The sequence below is a fragment of the Pristis pectinata genome, chromosome 5 (genome assembly GCF_009764475.1).
Source record: "Pristis pectinata isolate sPriPec2 chromosome 5, sPriPec2.1.pri, whole genome shotgun sequence".
In the NCBI taxonomy this organism is placed as follows: Eukaryota; Metazoa; Chordata; class Chondrichthyes; order Rhinopristiformes; family Pristidae; genus Pristis; species Pristis pectinata.
The window spans coordinates 79174074-79201118 of NC_067409.1; the positions used below are offsets into that span (position 1 = coordinate 79174074).

The window sequence follows — 27045 nt, forward strand, 5'->3', positions numbered from 1 at the left end:
ATCTTCCAGTAAGGAATTCAAAAAAACTATGTACAATTTACATTTTCTAATACTGTAGATATCACCTCACCATATGTATCTTCAATCTTCAGTCACACAAAATTCTAATTAAACACTCTCAAATACCAGAGCTGAAAGTTTATAATTTATCAGGGAAATTAATACACTATGGGTGGAATACTAGCTGTTTCTCTTCAGAGAAACAACTCTGAAGGGAAAGGGATTGTGAAATAGAAAATGGAGACATGCACCTTATGCAATGGCAGTCAACAGGGGAACTATCCTTTGGACCAGAATATCCATTTCCATTATTGCTTTGCATCTATTTATACATTTTCTAAAATGATCACTTTTACATTGCCTTCACTTGTTAAATGATGCCATGTCAGTATTCAAAGCAGTAATTAAAATAGAAATATGTCCACTCCAAATGACATCAGTCATCAGGTCACTATGCAAGCCACACTAGTCTACAAAATTAGAAAGCATTAAACTCTATCCATCATAAAAATTCAAATCTTCTGCTGGCCTCCTGCCATCTCTTGGTTGCTGATCACATCTACCTAATGTGATATACATGCATGCATGCTGATGTCCAGTACTATATTTCATACCTTTCAAAATAACACCTCCAGACCAAGGTTCGCAGAAGGTCTGCAAAGCCAGTCTCCATTTACTTCCAATTGACCTCGATTTTCTTTTTCTTCACTGTTGTGAAAATTTTCAGCTGCAACTGGATCACTGAAGTCATTGTATGTGGGAGGGGGAATTAGGCTGGAGATGAGAGGATGCATTTTCCTATCAAGTGATGGGTAACTTTGAGACATTCTGTTGTTAAGTGAAGTTGTTACTAAAGGAATAGGGAGATTTCATTAGAAACTCATTGTAAGTGGACAGTCTCTCCTGAGAATGGTAAAATGTGTGGACATTACATTCATATCATCAGTCTCAAAAAAAAAATGACTTCAGCTTTTCTTCTTGGGAGGAGCTCTTGGATGCAAGGTTTAGTTGGTTATTTTCAGTTCTATTCTTCTTAGCACATTTATGGTTAATCACCATTGTTGTGTTATCAACAGGATACTGTGGGAATGATGGATAATATTCTCACTTTGAAACTGTGATTACATATGCATTTATCTTCTTTAGTGATATAGTAATAATAAATTAGCCAGCTGTGTATATAGAAGTCTGTCAGCTATAAAAATAGAGCATCATCAAGAGCTGAGAAATTTCTTAGAGTTTACTCATTCAAAAGAAAACACTAAAATTATATCAGCCACAGAAAACCTCCATAAAAGTATTCAGCGGGGAGCTACAGATTTTAAAATATAATTTTGATTCACAGTGTAGTCTAAATCAATAAAAAAAATTACAAAGCTCCATTCACTTTGCATTTCTACCATCTCACCAAACAGTTGCATCCTGCCAAGTTGAAAAGGCATTAACTCGTGCAATATGCACCTATTCACTTTTTATACAGCCTCATGATAGTTCATTATCAAACCAGAATGGGTACTCAATATTGAACAAAATTGAGATTCCAATGAGCTATTGTGATTGAATGGAAAACTCACACGGAATTCGGTTTTCTATTTTTCCTAATATGATCACAAGTCTCTTAATTACAGCCATAATTTGATCTCAAGTTGTTTGCTTTAACTGGGATGCACACAGTGTATTTCTGTCTTGAGCAGATGCAAATCGTTTTGCACAGCTGATAAACAGCACAAGTTTCTGTATAAGATCAAGTTTCTGTATAAGATCAAGTTTCTGAACAAATTTCTGAACGTCAGCCAACTGTTACTCAGCTTCCAGTTATACGCAAGTCCTTTGTGCACATCACAGCAATCATGCAAAACTTCTTTACCGTCGTAGAACCTTAATGGATGGGACTTCAGATCAATGACGGACAACGCTAAGCTTATTGAACAATCTTTGCTCCCACACAGTTCAGTTCTACAAGAGTGAAGCCATACAGAATTGCACTAGGTTGAAAAATATCAGGCAACTCCACCATTCTATCCTTAACCTACTAAATTTCAGATGTCAATGAATTTAGCACTTGTTAATTCTGAATATATGGCAGAACAATTGTAAATAGAAAGCCAATTGAATCATAAAGTTATCCACACTTGACCAGTACTGAAGCTACAGTAGGATCTATAGATTAACTCCAGTTCTTGATTAAATTACTCATTATCTTGGGCTTTCCATTTGTGGTTTGGCTGTTAATTCCTCTTTTTTTAATGTTGATGTTTACTATTGATCTCCATTTGATTCTATTGTTATGACTCACTGTCATAAAATATTTAAAACTTTTTACTGGTATTTTAAAGCATCAGCTTTCTTTAAGCAGGCACTTTTGTCATCAAATACTTTTAGTTCACTGAGATAAACCAAGGCAACAATGTAACTGAAGCACAAATTGATCAGGACAAAGCGATAAGAGACAACTTGGTTATCCAGGGTAATAATGAATCCATTTGTTCAGTAGCTTAAAGCAGGGACCTGGAAGTTTCATTTCAACTGTATTATTCAACATCCAGAGGCATTTCATATTTGTACACTATCTCAACAGTTTCAATCAGTTTACAGCTGGGACCCACCAATATTGAAAGCAACAAAGCTGGTTAACATTTTGTATTTTCATATTTCCATAGGATACTGCTCTTCTTTTAAAATGTTGCAATTTATATTTTTATTTTATTCATGTGCTTTATTTGTCAGAGTGTTTAAAGCTAGAAAACAATGCTGCTGGCTTGCTTGCTCTATAAGGTTGTTTCTGTGACTTTGAACCTTTAACTTTATGGCCTTTCTGTCCACAGAGGTAACATGTACAGGACCTTTCACAGTTCAGTGACCTTGTATTTTTGCTATCCAAGTTTGCTTTGAGCTTTATATCACATTTGTTAGACCTCATTGTATCATCTGGTGTTGGGTTGGCTCCTGGAATTGCCCTACAGTGCAGCTTCTCCATTCTCTGAAGTCTCTCCATTTGATCCATTTGGTGCAGCGCAAGTTGCTTCACTAATGTGGTAAGCTCTAGCAGTGCAGGGTCTTGCTCAAATCTTGACTGTGCTCCAGCAAATTCAGAAGCGTCTCCTAAGCTTTTTTCACTAACCTGCTCAGGAGGAGCTGGGTGATACACTTCAGGTGGCTTTCTGGATTGTCTGGAGAACACCTTATTTTCACACGGTAGTTGTTTCTGTTTAGTTTGTTGCTCCTTGAATATTTCTGACTTTTTATGAACAACTGGAGGCCTCTGATGAATATTTTTCTCAAGTGGAGTACTTGTAGGCTGTGGCTTAATTTTGAAATCCTTATGTGCAGAGGAGCTCCGTTTATTAGCTTTAGCTTTGAAAGATCTTAATACTGCCGACATAGAATAGGTGGCTTTGAGTTCATTTGACTGCTCAAAGTTTTGAAAGAAACCAATTGTGGAGTCCAACGAGGGTTGAGAGTTTCCATATTCTGCTCTAAGTTTTTCAAAAGCACCAGCAGGGCATTGGTCCTTCAATGGCAACTCAAGGACAAGCATTTTTGCTCTTCCCTCAAGGTGGTGTACCACAGTCGCAAACTGAAGTGTAGCAGGCACCTCATGAACATCCAGCATCTGCTGCATATCCCTTATCCAATCTTCTATATCAATCCTACTGCATGGATTTCCACCGAACTTAGGTGCACTCACTAATTGGTTGGGTGCAATCATGGAATGATGCAGAACCAGTGGTAATGATTCGGACTGACATCTGGCAGGATAGGAATGGGCAGGAGGAAAGGACTGACTATCCATTTCTGGCAGCTTCCAATGTACTTCAGCTAAGTGACTGCTTGCCTCCCTCGATTCAGCAAGTTTCTTTTTCTAAGGAACAGATAGGAGCAACAGATTTCAACTGATTGACCATGGGCATCCAACATTTTGCTTTGGCTTCCAAGCTATGTTAGCTAGTCTCTGCTGTATTAGGCAATTGTAAACATTTAACAAAACACTTCAGCTTGCTTCACTAAAATCAATTAGTTTACCCCTACCCTCTGCCCACATTGATCTAGAAAGGACACAAAAGCTCCATACCTGTTTATAACTTGTCTCTACACCAAAGTGTTACCTACTTTTGGTTTGAATAGATACAATATAAATGTGAACAAAAATGTATATTTCTCAGTTTATGGATAAAAATTAGTTGAAAAATAGTGTGCTCTTAATTTTACATTAGTGGTTAAGAGCAGTCACAATGTGGGTCATGATTTTATTATCCACCTTGAATGCTTGTGTTTAGAGAGGGTAGTGGATAACAATATACATATAGACGTAATCACACACTTGAAGGTCTTAAACTTTTCATTACCAAGTGTAATACAAAGGTATAAATAAAGAAATCTCAATGTTTACACTATGCTAAAATGTCTCCCATCCAAAGTATGTGCAATCTTCAGCAGGATGGAATTAAAGCAATCAATTCTAAAGCTCTCAGCTTTAGTGGTTTTAATCATAATTGCACATGCAGTTATGAAAATACATGTAATATTGCATTGAGTATCAAAAACAAATGCAGATGCTGGGAATCTGAAATAAAAAATAAAAAATGCTGAAAACACACAGCATCTACGAAAATAGAAACAATTGACTTTCTCCTTCCATAGATGCTACCTACTTGCTGAGTATTTCCAACTTTTGTTTTCATTTATTGCATATTTCACATGACTTTTGCTCCTATTTTACAAATGTTTTCTATTTTACAAGTTTTACCCTTCTGATACACAGTTGTTCCACTGAATAAGCCTCAATTTCTTTTCTTTTCCGGACCCAAGCAAAAAGGCAGACTAACTTATCAAGCCCATTTCTAATACAGAAACATGAATTAGAATCTCAAAAAAATCAAATTGGCTGCCCAAACTGAGGCATCCATTGCCTATGGGATTTAATTTATTTTTCTCAAGCTTCCAATGATTAAGATGCAACCATTATGATCTATATTTCACTTTCCAGCATGGATATTTCACTTTATAAAAGCTTGATGGTTACTTCTTATTACAGCTCAACAAACAGGATGAAACAATAGACAACTTGCAGCCTGACTTTTTAAGATCTCATTCCACAAATCTTACAAAAAGGCTTACTTGATCGCAAAACCATTCTGGGCACTTAAATATATATCACTTGAAAATATTCATGCAAAACAGCCACATTTACCAGCATGCAGCAGCTAGGTAATTTGCAAACAAACCATGCCTTGCATGAAAATATCTATAAAAGGAGAAAATATACAATTTTGAAATAAGAAACAAACTCCATCTGTGCAAGGTAATTCTATTACCCCTTGCTTTCTTACCGCACTATCCCATCCCCTCTCATTCCACTTTATTTGAAGACTATACACGTTTCCAATCTCTACTATGAAACACCAGCTTGCCTACATGAAGATACTTTGCTTCATTCTTACACCATTTGGAGGATAAATACTAAAATATTTTATTTTTAATATAACACTTAAGAAGATTTGTTGCAATTTGTACTTCACTGTCAGTTGTAGTGAAAGTATGGAGCGAAGTATGCTTGTGGGAACTTCCCAAAAACGGGCAGCTTGCCGCTGTGTGTGGGTCAGTGTGTTCCTGACTTCCATTCCTTTGCACTGCAAGAACAAGCTTTAATGTCAGATGATGGCATATCTGACTGTGTCCAGCGACACAGGTCAGATGTGCAGAGCTGAAGGGACAGATGCACGAGTGGGATTGCTGATCTGGTTTGAAAATGCACTCTGGATTACAGGTGAATACCCAATGACATTATTTAAGACAAAAATCAAATAAAATGCAGGCAAATTGTGAAGAACAATTTATAGAAAAGGCCCACACTGCCAGATGCAGGTTGGTGGAGCAACACCTTATATTCCGTCTTTGTAGTCTCCAACCTGATGGCATCAACATCGATTTCTCTAACTTCCAGTCACCACTCCCCTATTTTCCTCACTCCCCCAGCCTTTGTTTTCCCTCATTCCTGTGGCCCCCTTCACTCCTTCTCTTTCCCCTCCCCCACCCTCACGACCTGCCCACCTCCTTTCCTTTATTCCATGGTCAACTGTCAAATTCCTTCTTCAGCCCTTGGCCTCTTCCACCTATCACCTCCCAGCTTCTCACATTATTCCCTTTTACCACCCCTTTCCCACATACCTACCTCTCCCCTCTCACCTGGACTCACCTATCACCCTTTTACTCTGGCTTCTGCCCTCTTCCTTTCCAGTCCTAATGAAGGGTCTTGGCCAAAACTTCGACTGTTCATTTCCCTCCATAGATGCCTCGTGACCCGCTGAGTTTCTCCAGCATTTTGTGTGCGTTGCTCCAGATTTCCAGCATCTGCAGTCTCTCGTGTCATAGAAAAGAACATCAGGCAGCCAAGGGACAGAGCCTCGGGATTCACTGCCAGAGGCCTGGTGACTGTTTCCAATCAGTGAAGCTATGAAAATTGCTACTGCATAAATAACACAGGGGTTGGGGATCTGGGGAGGGTGTGGGGCCAAGTAAAAGGATTGCAACCCGTCTTAGCATTTCCATATTTACTGCTGTGTTCACTTCTCTTCACTTTTGATCATTGTTGCTGACAAATAGGTTTACAGGAACTCAGTATTATCAGAAGCCTTGCAAGCAAAATAATTCAGATGCTAGAAGTTTGAAATAAAAACAGAAAATGCTGAGCAGCTTGGGCAGCATCTGTAGAGAGAAGATCAATTGGTGACTCAGGCTGATGACATCAGCGCTCAGTACCGGTTTCTTTTCTTAGTTCCGATAAAGGCAATTGACTTGTTTCTCGACTGACTGGCCACCCCCGTATTTTGCAGCATTTCCTGTTTTATTTCATTGAAGCTACACCCTTTCATGCCTGTGTTGCTACCAGTGCTTTATTCACAGCTACATTAGGACAAGTTCCTTTCTGGAACACGTGATGCATCTTTGGGGTGCACAGCATGCATCTGTGGTCAAAAGTGTTACTTCCTTGCAGAAATGTGACCTTAATAACCCCACACACCAAGTCTCCCGTGGACAAGGATGTATTGGCCAAGTGACTGAACAGTTTTACAATGATTCACATCAATTATGTTGCCAAATTCACAGATCACCCATGCAGCCTCCTACCACTGCTCACAAAGATCAAATGGGCTTTCTATTATTCAAGATCTCACCAAAAAGAAATTTAAAATAGTCAGCTGTCATGTTGGCATAACTACCCCTTACACCAGAAAAAACAAGCTAGTGATCCACATAGTGCTTTTTAAGACTATCAAAATGAGCTATTGTGCAAAATCTGGTTACAACTTGCGTCAGATATGAAGGCTTTCTGATCAATTAGATTCTCATCAAGGCAACAGTTAACACGTGTGTACACACACACACACACACACACAAAAATACACATAATATATACATTATCAAAGCACTCTGGACCACAGATGAATGCCCACTGTTACTACTCAAGACAAAACTCATAAAATGCAGGCAAACTTTTAAAACAATCCTCTGGTGCAATTTATTGCAAAAATAAACTTGGTACTATACCTTGTCCTTGGTTATCCTCTTGAAGACAAATACTTTTAACACCTTCCCTCCCTTGACCTCTTCCCTACAATACTCCAGACTTTTAAGATGTTGCATATAACACTTAGTTCAAGTAGACTGGACTGAGGCCAAACTTGAAGAAAATTCCAGATCCATATGGTTCTTTTGTTATGGAGTCTTATGAAAAGTAACATCTTAAAGCTACTTTAACTAGATTATAAATTGTTAGTGCCCAAGGTAATTACTCTTTAAGCATAGTTGGATTCTAACACACTGCTTTACTAACCATACCAAAAGTCATCCCGGTGCCCATTCTCGAGCACATGGCATTAAATCTGTCTGCTGTTGACCCACTTTACTTGTGGTGGTACATACATGTTGAACGTTGGGTGTGCTGACACTCCTCTTCATGTACTTCCCTTTTGATGAAAGTGCTTCTTTCACTGTAACTGCCTAATACAAGGATAAAAAAAAACAAGTTAACATGTGCATAATGAAGGAGCCATTCATGAATAGACTGTTTTAAATGTAAACATTAATAAATGATAAAGCAGTTGCCTACAAATAGCTGAAACTCCTGGAAACAACACACAAAAAAAAAATCAGCTTCGAGTGTATGATTTTTTTTTGGACAATTCTTCTGATGGTCCAAATTTTGAGAAATGCAGAATCTTGTTACATTCAAGAATGCTGTCAAAACATGTGCTTGAACTGTGCAATATAGGGCTAGCTACACAGAATTCTGGGGTGCTAAATTATTGGGACTGTGACTGTTTAAAGCCACTTTTCACAATTATGAGAGACTAGATGCAAGAGTGTGTTTTCACTGCTTCCCCATCCCCCATTCACAATTTCCCTCTGCATTCATTACCTTCAGTCTCCAGGTAACAAAAAAAATCACTATTGATGCCTCAACAAAGTCGTACCTCATATTTTGCAAGCTAATATAGCAACAGGGACCACAGATATCACTCAAGAGCCACAGTAACAAATCAGGACTGATGAAGGGTCTCAGCCTGAAATGTCAACTGTTTATGTCCCTCCATAGATGCTTCCTGACCTGCTGAGTTCCTCCAGCTTTTTGTGTTCTTTGCTCCAGATATCCAGCATCTGCAGTCTCTCTTGTGTAACAAATCATACCATCCTTTTGATGATGACTCTATCATTTTTCATAGACATGTTACTAGATGAACTACTCAATAGATGTTGTGACATTTTAGCTAACTTATACAGTGGCATGCAGAAGTTTGGGCACCCCTGGTCAAAATTTCTGCCTCTGTGAATAGCTAAGCAAGTAAAAGATGACCTGATTTCCAAAAGGCATAAAGTTAAAGATGACACATTTCTTTAATATTTTAAGATTACTTTTTTATTTCCATCTTTTACAATTTCAAAATAACAAAAAAAGGAAAAGGGCCCGAAGCAAAAGTTTGGGCACCCTGCATGGTCAAGTACTTAGTAACACCCCCTTTGGCAAGTATCACAGCTTGTAAACGCTTTCTGTAGCCAGCTAAGAGTCTTTCAATTCTTGTTTGGGGGATTTTCGCCCATTCTTCCTTGCAAAAGGCTTCTAGTTCTGAGAGATTCTTGAGCCGTCTTGCATGCACTGCTCTTTTGAGGTTTATCCACAGATTTTCAATGATGTTTAGGTCGGGGGACTGTGACGGCCATGGCAAAACCTTCAGCTTGCACTTTTTGAGGTAGTGCATTGTGGATTTTGAGGTGTGTTTAGGATCGTTATCCTGTTGTAGAAGCCATCCTCTTCTCATCTTCAGCTTTTTTTTTACAAACAGTGTGATGTTTTCTTCCAGAATTTGCTGGTATTTAATTGAATTCATTCTTCCCTCTACCAGTGAAATGTTCCCCATGCCACTGGCTGCAACACAAGCCCAAAGCATGATCGATCCACCCCCGTGCTTAACAGTTGGAGAGGTGTTCTTTTCATGAAATTCTGCACCCTTTTTTCTCCAAACATACCTTTGCTCATTGTGGCCAAGAAGTTCTATTTTAACTTCATCAGTCCACAGTTGTTGTTTCCAAAATGCATCAGGCTTGTTTAGATGTTCCTTTGCAAACTTCTGATGCTGAATTTTGTGATGAGGACGCAGGAAAGGTTTTCTTCTGATGACTCTTACATGAAGGTCATATTTGTGTAGGTGTTGTTGCACAGTAGAACAGTGCACAGTAGAACTCCAGAGTCTGCTAAATCTTCCTGAAGGTCTTTTGCAGTCAAACGGGGGTTTTGATTTGCCTTTCTAGCAATCCTACGAGCAGTTCTCTTGGAAAGTTTTCTCGGTCTTCCAGACCTCAACTTGACCTCCACCGTTCCTGTTAACCGCCATTTCTTAATTACATTACGAACTGAGGAAACGGCTACCTGAAAACGCTTTGCTATCTTCTTATAGCCTTCTCCTGCTTTGTGGGCATCATTTATTTTAATGTTCAGAGTACTAGGCAGCTGCTTAGAGGAGCCCATGGCTGCTGATTGTTGGGACAAGGTTTGAGGAGTCAGGGTATTTATAAAGCTTTGAAATTTGCATCACCTGGCCTTTCCTAATGATGACTGTGAACAAGCCATAGCCCTAACAAGCTAATGAAGGTCTAAGGCCAAGGTAAAAGTTATCTGAGAGCTCAAATCTCTTGGGGTGCCCAAACTTTTGCATGGTGCTCCTTTCCTTTTTTTTCACTCTAAAATTGTACAAAACAAAAATAATACACTAATCTTGCTTAAAATGTTGAAAAGAATGTTTCATCTTTAACTTTACGACTTTTGGAGATCAGGTCATCTTCTGCTCACTTAACTATTCACAGTAACAGAAATTTTGACTGGGGCGCCCAAACTTTTGCATGCCACTGTAGTTATCCCTTTGTGACAGAATAGATGAAATCTGAATGGTGTACACATTCTTAAAACCACAAACATTTGGGGAGTGCCTGGGCAGTTTTCTTCAGACGCTCAGAGCAGACACTTGTTAGCACTTTAAGTACAGACTCTGACCTGCCGGAGTCGTTCCAAGCTCAGGATGTTTTCCACCTCTAACACTCCTCTTGTATACTTCTCAATGTAGGTTTCACCATCACCTGAACCATTATTTTCACTCTTAGCTGCCATTAGTGCCAGAGTCTCTCGATCTTCCGTCTCTTCTGAGGCCTGCAGGGAATAAGGGCAATTCATCAGCCTTGTGAAAAATCCAAATAGCAGTCAAGTTGTCTAACGTTTTAACATTTCACTATTGTATTTCCAGAAGTGAAAAAATGAAGTTTAATTACTTCTACGAATAGAAAAGTTGTAGGTTAAGTATCAAGTGTAACTGAAAAAACAAGTAAAAATACTAACTCTCCCCGAATGCTTGACGAATCAAGTCCTGGCTAAATCGTGGTGTGATCAACTCTCACATGGGAAATTACTAATAACAGGAGAAACAGCAGGAAGACACATGTACTGAAACCATTTCACTTTTTAAAATTTTAGAGCATTAATTATGGTTGAATTCACATCTACTTTCCTCTTTTTTGCCACAAGAGGGCAGCCAGAAGAGCTGAAGATTCTCAGTATTAAAATCAAATCTGGGGTTTCCAATATTAATAGGCACTCAAATGATTTTTATTTTGCAATGATCACACCACTGTTTAAAAAATATTTTTCTTCCAGATGCTCCTCTTCCATATTGAGATTCTGCATCAAGTGTTATGTACCTTCCAGGACCTTATCTTAGCCACCAGTGTTTATGGACAACAGTGTCAGCAGCAGGTGATGCCACAGGGAAGACTGATCCAGGTTCAGTCAGATGTTGACACTTAGTCACTCTTCAACCAGACCACCAGTAGGAAATTTGGCCTTTTCTTCCCTTTCACTCAGGCTAAATGTGATATTGTTATTTATGTGCTGACTGGGTGTCCTTGTATACCAGTCTCTGAAAGCCAGCGTTCAGGTGCAGCAGGCAATTTGGAAGGCAAATGATATGGTGGTCCTCACTGCAGAAGGATTTGAGTACAGGAGCAAGGATATCTTGCTGGAGTTCCCGGAGTGTTGTGTGCAGTTCTGGTTTCTTTATCTTTGGAAAGACATTCTTGCCATGAAGGGAGTAAAACGAAGGTATACCAGACTGATTCTTGGCATGGCAGGAATGATGCATGAAGAAAGATTAGGTCCATTGGAACTTAATCCATTGGAATTTAAAAGGATAAAATGGGATCTCGTGAATACCTCTAAAACCCTGACTGGACTTGACAGACTAGATTCAGGGAGGATGTTCCCAATGGTGGGGGAGTCTAGAACCAGAGTTCATCATGTCACAATACATGGTCTGCCATTTTGAATGGCGATCAGAGACATTTCTTCACCCAGAGGATGATGAACTTGTGGAATTCTCTGCCATAGAGGACTGTAGAGACCAAGTCATCAAATGTATACAAGGAGGAGGTGGATATATTTCTGAATGCAAAGGTGATCAGGGATATTGAGAGAAAGCAGGATCATGGTACTGAAGGGGCTGATCAGCTATGATCATTATGAATGATCGAGCAAATCGAAAGGGCTGAATGGCCTACTCATTCCTGCCCCAAATTTCTATGTTACAGGGACTTTCAGGTGCTGACCCATAGAATTTCAGTGTAGTACAAATCCTCCTGAAGAATTTTGATTACAGTAAATGTCTGAACAACTCAAAAAGAACCCATAGGCTTGCGACTCATCTAATACTTCTCCCATTTAACAAAGAGATCTGTCCTTTCTCGCTGATGGGGTGAATTTAAGGCCAACCTTGCTAAATAACACATTTTTTTTCTTAAGGATTTACATGCCGTAGCTAACTATGGCTAAGTCTACCTAAACTTCTTTCAAACGAAGTAGAGGATGAAGTGCACCCTTTTAATTTGGGATTCAAAATTTCAGCAAGCAAAAGCTTAACATTTTAACCCATCATATGTCTTAATTTTCACAAACCCAGTACTTCTTCCTCTACAGCTTATTAATTATGATTATCCTATTGAACTAACCAGTTTTCTTCATTCTCTGATTGTCAGACATTGATTTACCTTGGGTATGTTGGAAACTATTTCGTAGGTAACTCCACATGAATGAAGAATGTATTTGTAGGACATTCTTCGCTTCAGACTCTGTGTAAAACTCTGTAAAAGTCATTAGAAGAGTATTTTTGAATTAAGAATATAATTAAATTAATTTTTCCCGCTAACAGCAACCTAACAGGCAATATAAAAATCATACAAAGGGATACTTTTATCAACTCTCTTCTCTTTAAATGTTGGCTTTTTTTAGTGGATCAGCTGCACACCAATGGCTTTTTTTTTGAAACTGTCAACCATCATTTTGAACTCTAAACTTCAGTTAAAATTACCTTAGAAAAATTAAAAGACTGGGTTTAAAAATGAAAAATGGGTCAGCCAAGACACCAGAGCAACAAGAAAAGCAGAGTAGGCTAAATAATCTGTGATTACTGATACCTTAAAGTCCCATCAACTACAATCACAAACCAGAAGTACGATGCAATGTTCACCTGTACATGTCATCCAGATACAGTGATTTTACTGGCCATGCCACTGGATATAATATCCACCATTAGTTCACATTGTGTACCAATTTTAACTAAACCTGCATTGCAGCATCTTAAAACTATTTCAACAGGACCTTCCTTCCCTGAAAATTCTAATTGAGAGGAAGACAAAAGGAACATTATCATGAGAGCATCACCAATAAGTGATTTGGACTTCTACCCCTTCCCTCAGCACCCCCTGAATTTCCTACCTAACATCTGTGCAACAAGAGAGCAGTGTGCAAGGAAAAGATCTGCCACTATCCTACCCTCACTATGCAAAGGATGGTAATAAATATGGACTAACCAGGAATGCACAAATCCCAAGTTCAAATATTTACAAAAATACACCTGAGGTTCAGTACAAAATAGCTAAGGCATAGGACTGGCAGCAAACTTGTGAAGAATGAACCAGGCTAGAATAAATCTACTATTTCTTTCCACTCTACTACCAAACACGCACTGGTTTTGGATTCTGAATGCACTAACAGCAGACCTGCAGCACCCTTTTCAAATCAAACCAGTTTTAGTATGGATGCAATCTAAAATGTGGCAACTGTTTGTTCAAACAAGATAGACAGATGTTGATCCATGACTTTCCACAGCACATTATTGTTTGCTGCTATTTAACAAGGCAAATCGTCATAACTGTGTCTCTCATAAATATGTACGTCATTAATAAAGGAAAGCTTAATATTTCACATGGATGCTTTTTCCTCCCTGCGGGTCAAAGTGGTGGGGTACGAGCTAGATTCCCTGCTAAAGTTCATTGGGAGGAAGGGGAATTATTGGAGGTGATGTTGCAGTTTTCCTTTGCTTCCCTGGAAAATATCAGATTTTTTTGTTCATTTACATCAATAACTTCATACCTGCTTATTGTAAACATTGACGGCTATACGTTTACGTAACACCAACTCCACAGCAGCTGGATGGCTGAGCTGCACTGTAACCTTTACAATCAAATAGATGCGTTCATTCTGGCTGGTAACTTTGTTCAAATATATTGAATCATGGACCGACGAGTCCCAGGAAGCAACAGCGGAGACCTAGAGGCCAGAAGAGAAAATTTCCTAGTTTATAACATATTCTTAAGTTTCTACATTAAAGCTACCAGTACTTTTGCAGTTAAATATCATCACATATAGGACATGCATTTTATTGCAATAATTATTGTGAAGTAAGGAAAAAAAAAGTTTTACTGTGCTCTTGGATTCTTTACTCAGAGAAAATGAGCTCAGTAAAATGTATTCATTTATTTTCCCTTTCCTCTTCCCCTTGGGAAGTTGTTGATGTGACATACATCAGCTGCCAATTATGTAAGCACTGAGATCCACTCTGTGAGCTCCAATGAAAGTCCTGGACACACTGACAAGGATGTCAAAAATAATTTGCATCAGCCAAGCACATAGCAACACTATACTGCTATTGATTTTTTTTTTAGTTCCATCACTTTCTGATCAGCTTTCAGAATTAAACTAGACATTCAGCTTCAACAGTGCATGCTCACAGACCTTATCACTGATACCATCCTAACACTTTATAGCAGTTTGTGGAAATGGGGAAAAAATACTTCATAAACCATTAGATACTGAACATGTCATGGGGTATAAAATGAGATCACTTTTTTAATTTTAAAATTCCTTACACCAAAAGTTTTCTTCCCCCACTCACTTTTACTTTACTTTTCATTTTAAATGTACTGTCAGATGGAGTTTTGTCAATAATGTCACTCTTTGCTACACAGTAGCACAGTAAATATTTCAGACTCTTTTTGATAATTGAACCAGCAAGGTATTGAACAGCAGGATAATCTGATACTCAATACCAATGGCTTCATCTGTGTTTTGCATTCAGCAAATGGTTCTTAAATTATAAATGTCTGTCTCTACAGCTTGAAGGGTGATTCTTCAGTCTGGCACTCTCACCAGGTAGTGACATTTATAGAGATTGTAGAAAAGGTTTGGTGTATGGAGCCTAAAATTCTCTCATCTATGTGCCCACTACTCAAATACTTAATTACTGATACCCCTCCTCTATACTCCATCAAGAAATTTCTTTCAAACCAGTTCCTTCTCTTTTGATAAAAATGGAATAGGTATCTACCAGGGCAAGGGATGCTTGTGCTGTGAAATAGAGCATTTTCCACCTTGGCACTGTGCAGCAATTTCAAGCACATAATCTGTAGAGCAAGTACCCATCAAATGACCCACTGGTATGTGTGGCTTTTTTAAACGAGTTCTCCTGTTTCTCTGTGGAATAAATGTCAGAGGGCAGCCAGCTCTAGCCTGCTGGACTCAGCTCATTAAACAAGAATTAGTGTAGTACTGCAATATCATTTTCCTTGAAGTAAGGTGCTCATAAACTAACATGCTCAATGAAGATACTAATCAATTCATGCAATGGAACTACTTTTCCTCTCTTGACAATATGCTTATCTATATTATTGTGGTTAATAAGCAGTTTGAGGAGGCGGAGACAGGAATGAACTATGAAGTAAATAATTATTGAAAATATCAGATTATGGAAGAGTAATACCTTCTGAAAATTGAGATATTTACTGGAGATTAACTCTTGGTTGGTTCTAAAAGATGAGTTTTAAAATCCCTCCAAGGCTTCATTCCAATCACCTTCTCTGATCCTACAACCAGATTCCTCCAATTCTTGCACATTCCAAATTTTCATCACTCCATTTTTGGCAGCTGCGCCAATTTTTTTCTGGTAGCAGTCTTATCAAGCACCTTTGAACATTTTAGTGTTAAACTGGTTTAGGAAGGAAGTTTCATTGGATGAATTACAAAAAAAAACTCCCCTCCATTGATTCTGTCCACACTTCCACTGCCTCAGGAAAACAGCCAGCATAATCAAGGACCTCTCCCACCCTGGTCATTCTGTCTTCTCCCCCTTTCCATCAGGCAGAAGAAACAATAGCTTGAGAATACGTACCACAGACTCAAGGACAGCTTCTACTCTGCTGTTATAAGACTCTTAAACAGACCTCTTATATGATAAAGATGAACTGTTGATCTCTCAGTCTACCTTGTCATGGCCCTTGCACTTTAGTTGTCTACCCGCACTGCACTTTTTCTGTAACTGTAACATGATATCCTGCATTCTGTTTTTTTTTCCTTTTCTACTACTGAGATGTTCTTACGTATGGAATAATCTGTCTGGATGGCATGCAAGCAAAAGCTTTTCATTGTATCTCGTTACATGTGACAATAATAAACCAATTACCGATGAATGAAGGTGGCACAATGGCTCAGCAGTTAAAACTGCTGCTTCACATCTCTAGCGACCTGGGTTTAACCCTAACCTCGGCAGCTTTTGTATGTGGATTTTGGACATTCTCCCTGTCACTGCATGGTTTTCCCCAGGTGCTCCGGTTTCCTTCCACACCTAAAAGATGTGTGGGTTGACAGGTTAAGTGGTTTCTGTAAATTACCTTGAGTATAGATAGGAATTATGGTTGGGTTAATGGGCATGTGGGAGGGAACACTACAAGGAAGTAGATGGCTAAATGAGATTACTAAAGAACTTTCTCTGAAGTGCCTCTAGTGCAAGTAAATCCTTCAAAAAAAAAAACACACACAAGCTATAAGCAATACTCCAAATGAGGAGCAAATAAACGAACTGCTGGAGGAACTCAGTGGGTCGGGCAGCATCTGTGGAAGGAAATGGACAGTCAACATTTCAGATCAAGACACTTCATCTGGACCCGAAATGTCCACTGTCCATTTCCCTCCACAGATGCTGCCTCATCTGCTGAGTTCCTAAAGCAGTTTGTTTTTTGCTCCAGAGTCCAGCATCTGCAGTCTCTTGTGAATCCAGATGTGGTCTCGCCAACAGTTGCAGCAACACATAGCTTGAAGGTCTGAATGAAATCCTAAATCAGGAAGGAACATGAAAATACGAGTAAGTAGAGCAATGATTTTGCCATGCTGTGTAATTATTTGAATTATGAAACAGAAAAATACATAGCAGAGATGTGTGATGAGAAAGAGAAAATAAACAGGAAGCAGAGTTGTCATGAGACAGATTTCCACAAAGTAATGAATGTGATGCAGCAAAACCTGAAAGCCTTTGATTGAATAGAGAAATAAGCAGTTGAGAAGGCAAAGACAGAAATTAACCTATGAAGTAAATGATTAGTGAAAATATCAAATTATATAATGGCAATCCCTTCTGAAGATTGAGGTATTCACTGGAGATTAGCTCTAGGTTAAGCAAGGCCTCATTCTATTATAAGGGTCCTTGAAAATAGAAGCAGATGCTAGATCCAGGGCTAATGATACAAAAGTAGTTAAATGGAGAAGCAAAAAAAAATAAAGGCTGAGAGGGGAGAGGAAGGAAATAGTAAAATAATTCAATAGGTTCCTAAACAAGTTATAGGAAGAACTGGTATGATTGGGCATGGAAAAAGATATTATGTAAGACGCAAGAATGCCAGATGCATGGCCTGGATTTTTACCAAGTCTGTTCTTTAACCAGCAACTGTCACTTGAATCCCCTTTCTCCCTGAATTTACCTGGTTCAGCTTTCAAAGGCCTAACTTACTGGCTAAAGAGCAACCTGGGATCCATTGCTGAGGCCCCATGTGGTGCCAGAGTCTCGTGCAACATAATCAGGTCACAAGGTTGGGGCAGCACATCTGCTGAGAACGGCAGTGACAGAGAGCAAAACTCCACCCCTAGCCTTGCTGTCTGCTAATGTTGTCAAGCATTTCCATTGTTTTATGAATTATCCCCGACATTCAGAAGTACTCAAAAACTTTATGAAATTAATAAGTTTGAAAATTGAACAATTACAATAAAAATCATCTTAAGGAACAACTAAAAATATACTGTAAACTTTTTTTTAAAATGCAATTTGCCTTAAGACCTCACTTCTCACATCTGAGATGAATGTGGGATGCTGCAACTGGTCTAACCTGATGCATGGTCATTGTGAGTAGGTTCTCCTGGGAAGTCGCAGCAAGTTTTTGTTCCACTGCTGGACACCATGCACAGTCCAGCAACAGATTCATCACGCAAAATTTGTCTGCAACTTCAGGGCTTCTTCATATGGGGGTTAATGCCAGCAGTTTGGCATTGACCTGCAGGCATCTGACAGTAAGACTTAATTCACAAACTGCTCTGCATTAGTTGGGGCTCAAGTACGGTAATAGAGTGAACAGGTGCAGAAAGCAGCAGGACATTTAGATCTGGATGGAAGTCAAAATTAGGAATGGTACTGAGTTCTGAAGTTCTGTGTTGCTGAATATCACAGCACATTTAGATATGCAACTTGTATTACAGTACCTTTTTTCATACACGAAAAGTGAATAGACGAGTTAACTAGATATTCTAGCCTAACATAGTCAGTGGATATGCTTCAGGCAGCCAGAACATTGCAGCACATAAAAATAGCAAAGTGTTGTTGCAACAGTTGGTGAGTTCACATCTGCAGTACTGCTCAGAGCTTGGGTCTTTTTTTTAAAAAGAGGGAGATACTTTGGAGAAAGTTCACTGGGTTGATTCCTGGTGTGAAAATGTTGTCTTATTTGAAATGTTGAAGAGCTTGAGCAGGTTGGGTCTTTACTCACTGAAGATTAGGAAAATTAGAGATGACCTTATTAAAAGTAAATGAAATATAGCCACTGCATTATCAATAGCCCAAATCTGTTCCTCACCACTTAGTGACTCCTATCCGATGCTATTCTCTTTCTCTGGAGCATTACGTGGATGCAGTTAGAACTTCCTAAAAATAATAATTCGTATAACATCACAAACTTTCTCCCACAGTACATGGAAAAAAATCAAAGCTTGGAGCAGCAACTAGGGCAGGTACCTCAGGGCTAAGAAGTGAAAAAGACAGACTCCTTGAACAAGAAAGAATATTGAGTTCCAATGTGAATTGTAGATGGGTGCAAACCAGTGTGAATCGAGAGGAGGGGGGTAACATTAGGGAGTGAAGAGCATCAGATAGAACTGGGAAGACAAAAGGAGCATCAGAGTAAACTGTGGAGATGGGGCAGAAAAATGCCAGCTGCAGGCTGATAGAGTAACATAATGAAATGGGAGAGAGGAAAAGGACTGGATACATGGAAAGAAAGGAAATGAGCAAGAACTCGTAGGTGTGGAGCTGGGTGGATAGCAGGCTGGAATTAGTATTCAAATTTACTCAAAGCTGGAAGGCAAAGTAACTGCAATTCAGAAAGGGAGAGATTGAATCCAGGGTTTTAAAATAATTTAACCTTAATAAAAGCACTTATAAGCAGTGTGTGATGCTGCACAAATTTTCTCACAAGGCAGCCTATGGTGGGGTAAACCGAAAGGAACCTGCTTTTCTCTAACACCCTTCTGGCATTACACGCCAACGAAAGTGCCGAATGTTGTCAATGGTACAATGTGGTGGTAATTTTGTCTCAATTGCACATGGTCTGAGAGGTACTACATGGCAGAACAGGTTGCTCTGAAACCACACCATACTCACAGGTCTACACCGGAGTCAGACTGAAACCACACCACACTCACAGGTCTACATTGGAGCAAGACTGGATTTAGTCAAGTTCCTGAAAGGGGATTTAAATCTATACTCTGACTCAGAGACAAGAGTGTGACCACAGAGATATTCTCGACATCTTGTTCCATCTCAATTAGGAAAAATTGTTCCCCCAGAAAGTGATTCCAGATGTCAACAGCTGCACCAATCCATCTGACACTATATTCAGGTAGAGACACAAGAGAGGGCAGATGCTGGAATCCGCAGCAACAAACAATCTGCTGGAAGAACTCTGAGTCGAGCAACATATGTGGGAGGAGAGGAATTGTTGATGTTTAGGGTCGAAACCCTGCATCAGTTTCCATGCAGGAAACCCAGCATGAGTTCCTGCTGAGTACCCCCAGCACATTGCTTGTTGCACTATATTTAGGTAACTACATGCTACATTGTTACATTCGCAAGAACTACTTACTGAACACTGGCACTGGATTAAACCATTTCTTCAGTCATTTTAGTTAAAACAAAAAGCTTTATGTTATGTTCATAAATGGTTAAACACTTAAGAAACTGGTTCTAACCATGTTACTACATCACTGTAAATGAAAATCAATAAAAAATACAGTTGCTGGAAATCTGAAATAAAAACAGAAAATGCTGTAAAAACTCCGGTCAGGGAGCATTTATGCAAATAGAAACAGCTAATGCTTCAGGTCAAAAACCCTTCAGCAGAACTGAGAAGGCAGGAAAACTAGTTAGTCTAGGGAGGAGAGAAGGCAGGGGAGGGCAATGGGTGGAACAGGAATTTCTGTAATCGGTGAAATAATATAACCATTGAGGGGCAGTTAAGCACCTTTGTCTGTCTAATGTCCAGCTGTCCAGAACATACAAATTAAAGAAAAAGTAAGCAAAAAATGGGCAGTCCTGATACGAACAGAAAAAAAGCGTAAATTATCTAAGGTTGGAGAATTCAATATCAGTCCTGCAGGCTGCAATGTGCCCAGACAAAAGATGAGATGTTGTCCCTCCAAAGCATGTTGGGCTTCATTGTAACAATTTAGGAGGCCAGAGACAAGAGAAGAAAGAATGGAGTGGGAAGGGGAGTTGAAGTGGCCGGCAACAGGAAGCTCAGGGTCACTCCTGTGGACTCAGCCCAGGTGATCCACAAAACGATCACCCAATCTGCATTTGATTTCCCTAATACACAGGAAGCCACATTACTAAATTATAGAGCACTCAATGTGGCTTATAAATAAGGAACTTGACTAACGGTACTGCTTTTATACTAATATGATTTACACATCCGGTGTAAGATTCAAAGCAAATTGCATTGTTTTGATCTGCAGAAAATTTCCAGGGTGATTTCAATTAGCAAAAGAGGTCAGTTCTCATTTTCACAGAAAGGCTGCAGCCTTCTGCTCTTTGACTACATACTGGTTATATGCAAGAACTATCCCACCCCACTGCTCACACCTGCATTTTATTTTCCTTTTGAGTACTTATCCAGTTCCAGTACTAGGCAGATCAGGAAATAGAATACCACATGAAGCATTAAAATTATGGCTGAAACAGTTATAACACACGTATAAATATATTTTAATAGATACAAAATATTTAATATAATAAATTTATAATGAATTAAATATATAAATATGATATTAAATGGCTGAACAGTATTGGCTTTGATACTTTTCACAATTTCTATGGATAAATCAATGATGCTTAAATAAAGTTAATGAATTGTATTAAATGTTAGATATGGAAGATACAGGGGTACATAAGCACCAGAATTCTAGATGAGCTAGAAATGTAAATTGACGGGGTTCTGTACCTCATCTTCACTGTGCTTGATAATAGGCAAATAAAAGAATTGGCTGCCATGTTCCTTTGGTAAGATGGAATTCACTCCTGGTGCATGGGGACCTGTCAGCTGTTCATTTGCACGGAGGTCATCAGCTTCAAAAAAACAAATAGGAACGAATGAAAGACCAAAGAAACCTCCAAAGCAACCATAATCTACTTCTGCCTGGCCATCGAGATTAACAACCAGCTTTTACAAAACAGTCCAATATTTTGTATCTCTACATGTCCCGCTGCCTGGATCTCAACTTCTGCCTCATTCAGCGATCACTCCTGCACTTGCTGAAGTTCTTCAAGCCCTTAACAAGACAATGAGACTCTCCATGTTGCTCCATTTCTGGAATCCCTGATCTTAACTGCTCCAACCCTGGCGGTTGTGTTTTCAACTGTCCTAACTCTAAACTCTGGAATATCCTCTCCAAGCATTCCACCTTCTTTTCAGTTGCTCCTTAAAATTTAGCTCCTTAACCAAGCTTTTGGTCAGGTTGTCCTGATATTTCCTTCCGTTACATGCTATCACACTTCTTTTACTGAGAACAATCATGAAGTGTGTTGGGACATCCTGTCACATTAAGGCTCCAAATACCTAAAAGATCTAAGCTTAATTTTGGATGAAATTGACCTTAGATAAAAGGAGAAACAACCTATTATTAAGAACAATGACCAAGTATTGCTGCCGACATTTATGAACAAAAATATGAGGACATAACTTTTCATTGAAATCTCGTAGAGGATAAATTATATACATCAGCACCTCATTTTCACTAAATTTGTTGCCACAGCGAGAATGATATTGGTCTTCAACTTCCACCTGCATTATTCAAAGCAATCTGGAGCAGGTGGCGGGAGAAGATCTACTTCACCGTTCATGGAGAATTTGCCTGGTTTTGCTCAGCACTTTCCTCAGCTGGGTCTCAGAATAAAAATCATTATTGTCCCAGCAAGGGAGGCAGGCACTCATTGATCCATCCATCCTGCTCCAGCTCTCTACAATAGCAATTCAGTCAGTCCAATTCCATGGTTCAATCCACATGAGCCTCTCGTGTGTCTCCCTAAAGTATCTGCCCAGCTCCCTTTTTATAAGTCAAGATTTAAATAAAGCATCACCATGGCTCTCTGCTTCATATTCATGCTGTCAATGCCCCTTTTATTCAAATCAACTACAGTTCCATGGTCAATTGTATTATGTGGCACTTCATCAAATGCATTTTGAAAGATCATATACACATCATCAACCCTGATAGCTCAGAAAAAATAATTACATTTGACATGTGCAATTTATCTTTAACAAATTCATGCTGATTTTTCTTCAATTCGCAATGCAATGCATACCTGTCCAAATAATTACTCATTTTGTTTCTGGCAATTTCCTGGACATTGAGATCCAATTAAACCCTTCATTGCTTGGGTTTATCTTCACAACTTTTCTTTGAAGAAGGGCCCAATGTTTGAAATCCTTCAGTCGTAAAGTGGGATGGAAGATTCTTCACAATTTGGATCCTTAATTCCCTCAATGATAGCCTGACTCACATACCCAAGTATATCCAACTTTCTAGTAGCTCCCCTTTATCAAATTTTAGCCTATCCTGTTCTCAACTATATCCCTATTTTACTGTGACTTTGGCAAGACTTCCTTGGGAAAGACAGATACAAAGTACTCAGTTACGCCTCCATGCAAAGATCTTTTTAGTTTATAATCGTAGTACCTGTTTTTATTATTTATAGGCCTACAGAATCCTTTTCTGATTTTCTTTTATATTTTCTGGCAGTCTATTTTCATATTATCATTCGACTCCACATTTTTATTTACTTAACTTCCTTTCTGATCTTTAATTTACATTTGGCTTGATTCCCACTTTAGCAACCTGACAGACATGACAGGCTTCATGTCACTCTATATCTTTTTTGCCATCCATCCAAGGCATTGTATTTTTGGTTGCCTTACCATTCGCCCAGGTTAGAATGTGCCATGATATATGCACATCCATTTTCTTTCCAAATGCTGCCAATTGTTCAATTACAGATTTACCTGTCAATCATGTATTCTAATTTAGCCTCTACAGATCCGTTTGCAACTAAATAAAACTGGTACTTCCCAACTAAGTTAAATCCATCTGGAATTGCTTTTTTTTTTAAATATTGAAATTGCTTTTTTTATACTGAACCTTTGACAAAAATAATAGTAATTACTCACCATTTAAATCAAGGAAGAGTACTGGGATATGAGCTTCCATTCCTGGAGGCGATATCCTGAAAAATACACTTACTCAGAGTAAAAAGAAAAGTACAGGTCAAGATTTAACTTCTACATATGCAGCGAAAGGGGAAAGTTTATTCTCCCCAAAATGAATGGTCAATCACGATCAACTGTGTTCATATATTTGCTTGAGAAGCTACAATAAGCCACTTTCAAATTAAGTTATCTTAACATGATATGGTCTCAAACATCTCCATTACAATGGTTAGCTTGAATACCAACATTTAGAATACAAACATTTTAAACTGTTCTGATCTTGACAGGTTTTAGTGGTTTATCTTGAAATGAAAAATGTAAAATTTTGAAAACTTCTTGATCACTACTCTATTGTCTCAGAAATTTCCAAATCATCCAGTATCCCAAAGCTGATAACCTACTCACAAGCTGCATCAGAAAATTGTTCTTCAATTCACTGGTAAAGATCAGGAAATGAGTGATGTTCTAATTAATCCATACCTGAAGTCCACTAGAAACATTCTCTTGTTTCACTTCCAGCAGATGGAGAATTCCAAACATATGTTCATTCTGACACTATTGGCAAGTAAGAGGTCAGGAGAATGGGGTATATCATTATGGGAATGTGAGAACATGCGCTTGTACTTTCAATTAGTGCACCATGATGATAAATTTTAAGTCTTGCCAAGACCAACAGAAGAGACTCAGAATCAGCAAAGTTCTCCAGAAATTATAGTTAAAGTATGTAGTCAATTATGTGTTGCATGTTGCATCTTCTGGAGATGTACTTGTTAATCAGCAGTGTTTAAGAACACTTGAGGAGCAGGTCATAATGAACTGTCATATTGCTCACTTGGAACAAATACTATATGGAATGAAGAGATTTGAATGCAAAGGTAAAATTTGTTGAGGCAAGGGGAGCAAAATCTCTGAAAACATTTGACAGCATTTAATGATGTTTAAAATCTAGATTTTGCAAGAAATTAGTTGGGGGAAAAACACTGGAACCTGTCATGTTCAGAATAATTTAAAATATTTATGTAATCTAGATTTTGGTATACAGAGACTGACAATTGTAATGATGTTTGAGACTACAACATCGTGTTAGGATAACTTCATTTGGAAGCAGCTTATTGTAGGTTTTCAAGCAAATATGTGAACACAGTTGATTATGATGGACCATTCATAAAAAGAAAGGTATTCTCTCTATAAAGACTTACAAGTAGCTTCAAAACAAGTCAATGATTTGAAGCAGGAGTTGTACTGACCAGTCTGCTGGGGCTCCTGGAATTCCACTGCCTGGGGCAGGAACAAGCACAGCATTCCTCTCCTCAGTGAGCCCCACCCACTGCTCCACCAGCCTCGCTTCTCTCTCTACATCATCTTCTGTTTTTTCTGCATGGAGGAGCACAAGTCAAAGTCAGTAATTTTTTTTTCAAAAATAGAATAGTTCCACAAAATTCAGCATACCCAAACCTTTGAAGTGCTAATGCTGTGGTAGACAACATCTGTTACATCTTTAACAAAATCGGTGTTGTGTACTGGAAATTGAGTTACTTTCGTCTAAAATGGACTTGCATAAAGCCAATTAGAATCATTTAAAAGAGTGTTGAATTGGCCGAGTTGGTTTTATAAAGATGAAAAAAGGTCCAATGCTGGATGGCCAACAATTAAACTATTTCATAATACTTGATGAATGGATATTGAGAAATAAAAATTCTAAACAAAGTATTCAATCATCCAAGAATGAATCCTAAAATAAGGATGATATTAGGTTAACAGCAGGCTTATAAAGTTGCTGAAGAGTAAATTAGAGGATTGGAAATGTTTTGGAAATCACAAATGAAAAATGAAAAAAAAGGCAAAAAAATTGAATATCCTAAACTGATTGTAAAAACTAAGAAATAGAAAAGGCAGCAAGTAAACAAGGATCCCCTAGATGCAGAAATAGGAAAATTATAATAGAAAATAGGAAAGTAGCTTCAATTTTTTTTTAAATTTCTGCCTCTACAGAAGGATACCAGAACTAATGGGGGAAACAATGTTCTGATCAGCATGAAAGACTTAAAGTAGTAACAAAATAGGGAAGTTAGTGGGACTAAAAGCTGATTTATCATCACATGGATGTGATATTTTATGTTCTTCAATTTTAGAAGGGATGGCTGCAGAAATAGTCAAGGCATTAATGGCAATCTTCTAAAATTGCTCAGTTCTGAAAGGATCGTAGCAGGATGGAAGGAAGTAAATGCAATACCACTATGAAAGAAATTAAGGACAAAGGACTAGTTAGTTTGACACCAGTTGCCAGGAAAATGCCAAAATCCACTAAGGAAACCTCAATGAAGTATTTAGAAAATCAGAACCTGATTTTACAATGTAAGCATAGTTTTGCAAAAAGGTATGTGACATTTGTTGCATTGACGTCTTTTGAAGAGATGCAAATAATTAACACAGAAAGAGAATCTCTAAGAAAAAAATAACAATAGCAATAATTGGACCAATTTCAGACTGGCAAGGGACCTCAGCGATGTACAATGTATATTAATGAGTTAGGGATCATGTGCATTTTATCCATATGTGCTGGCCACATCAGGCTGGGTGGGAATATACAGCAAGGTGGATGTTGAGCATCTGTAAAGATGTACTAACAGGAGTAATATGTGGACAAGGTGACAGCAGATAAAAGTGCAGTTGAGATGTACAAGGTTACTTTATTTTGCCAGAAAGAGCAGAAACACGAACTATCTTTTTTGAGTGATAAGCAACGAATAAATGCTGGTATTTAGAGGTACAGTAAATGTGTTTTCTTATACACTATGAAGATAACATGCAAATACAGGAGGCAAAGAAATGTTACGTTGGTCTCAATTGCAAAGAGGTTTAAGTAAAGAGTTACAAGGTTGTTCTGCAATTGTACAGGAGATTGATGAGCTCACAACTGTTATTCTGGTTTCCTTATCAAAGGAAGAATATATATGCCTTAAAAGGCAGGGAAGCACTGAATCATAAGATTGATTCCCAATAGGTGGTTGTCATTTTGGCGTTTCGAAGAATGAGATTTCATTGAGGTATACAAAATTTTGAAAAGGCTTGACAAATTTCATATGGAGAAGGCACTTTTGCTGGCTGAAGACCCTAAATCTAAGCAGATCATCTTTGGATAAGTGGATAGCTGTTTAGGACTGAAAAGATTCTATACAGAGAATTCTCTGAAATTATTTATTGCAGAGGGCTTTGGATGTATCAGTGTCCAGGATATTCAGGTTGGGATGGACGTTTCTTTTTGATTGGAAAGGAATTAAGATTGAGAAGGCAAGTGGAGTTGAGGGAGCACATCAGCTATTAATCAAAGCAGGGCCTGGTTTACTCTTGCTCCTTTATCTGATGTTTGTCTGT

The 27045-nt window shown here is 38.5% G+C and overlaps 1 protein-coding gene across 8 annotated transcripts in view; it reads right to left on the minus strand.

Annotated features, from left to right (window-relative positions):
• Positions 1–27045, minus strand: part of kif13a (kinesin family member 13A) — a 188081-nt gene that overhangs the window by 16604 nt on the left and 144432 nt on the right. For all 8 annotated transcript variants that reach the window (XM_052017039.1, XM_052017037.1, XM_052017038.1 and 5 more), the window contains 7 exons: positions 24918–25044; positions 23632–23687; positions 21409–21533; positions 13970–14146; positions 12586–12678; positions 10547–10699; positions 7924–8001 (listed from right to left, as the gene is read on the minus strand). In XM_052017039.1, coding sequence (XP_051872999.1) covers positions 7924–8001; positions 10547–10699; positions 12586–12678; positions 13970–14146; positions 21409–21533; positions 23632–23687; positions 24918–25044 — 809 coding nt within the window. The remainder of the gene's footprint in view (positions 1–7923; positions 8002–10546; positions 10700–12585; positions 12679–13969; positions 14147–21408; positions 21534–23631; positions 23688–24917; positions 25045–27045) is intronic.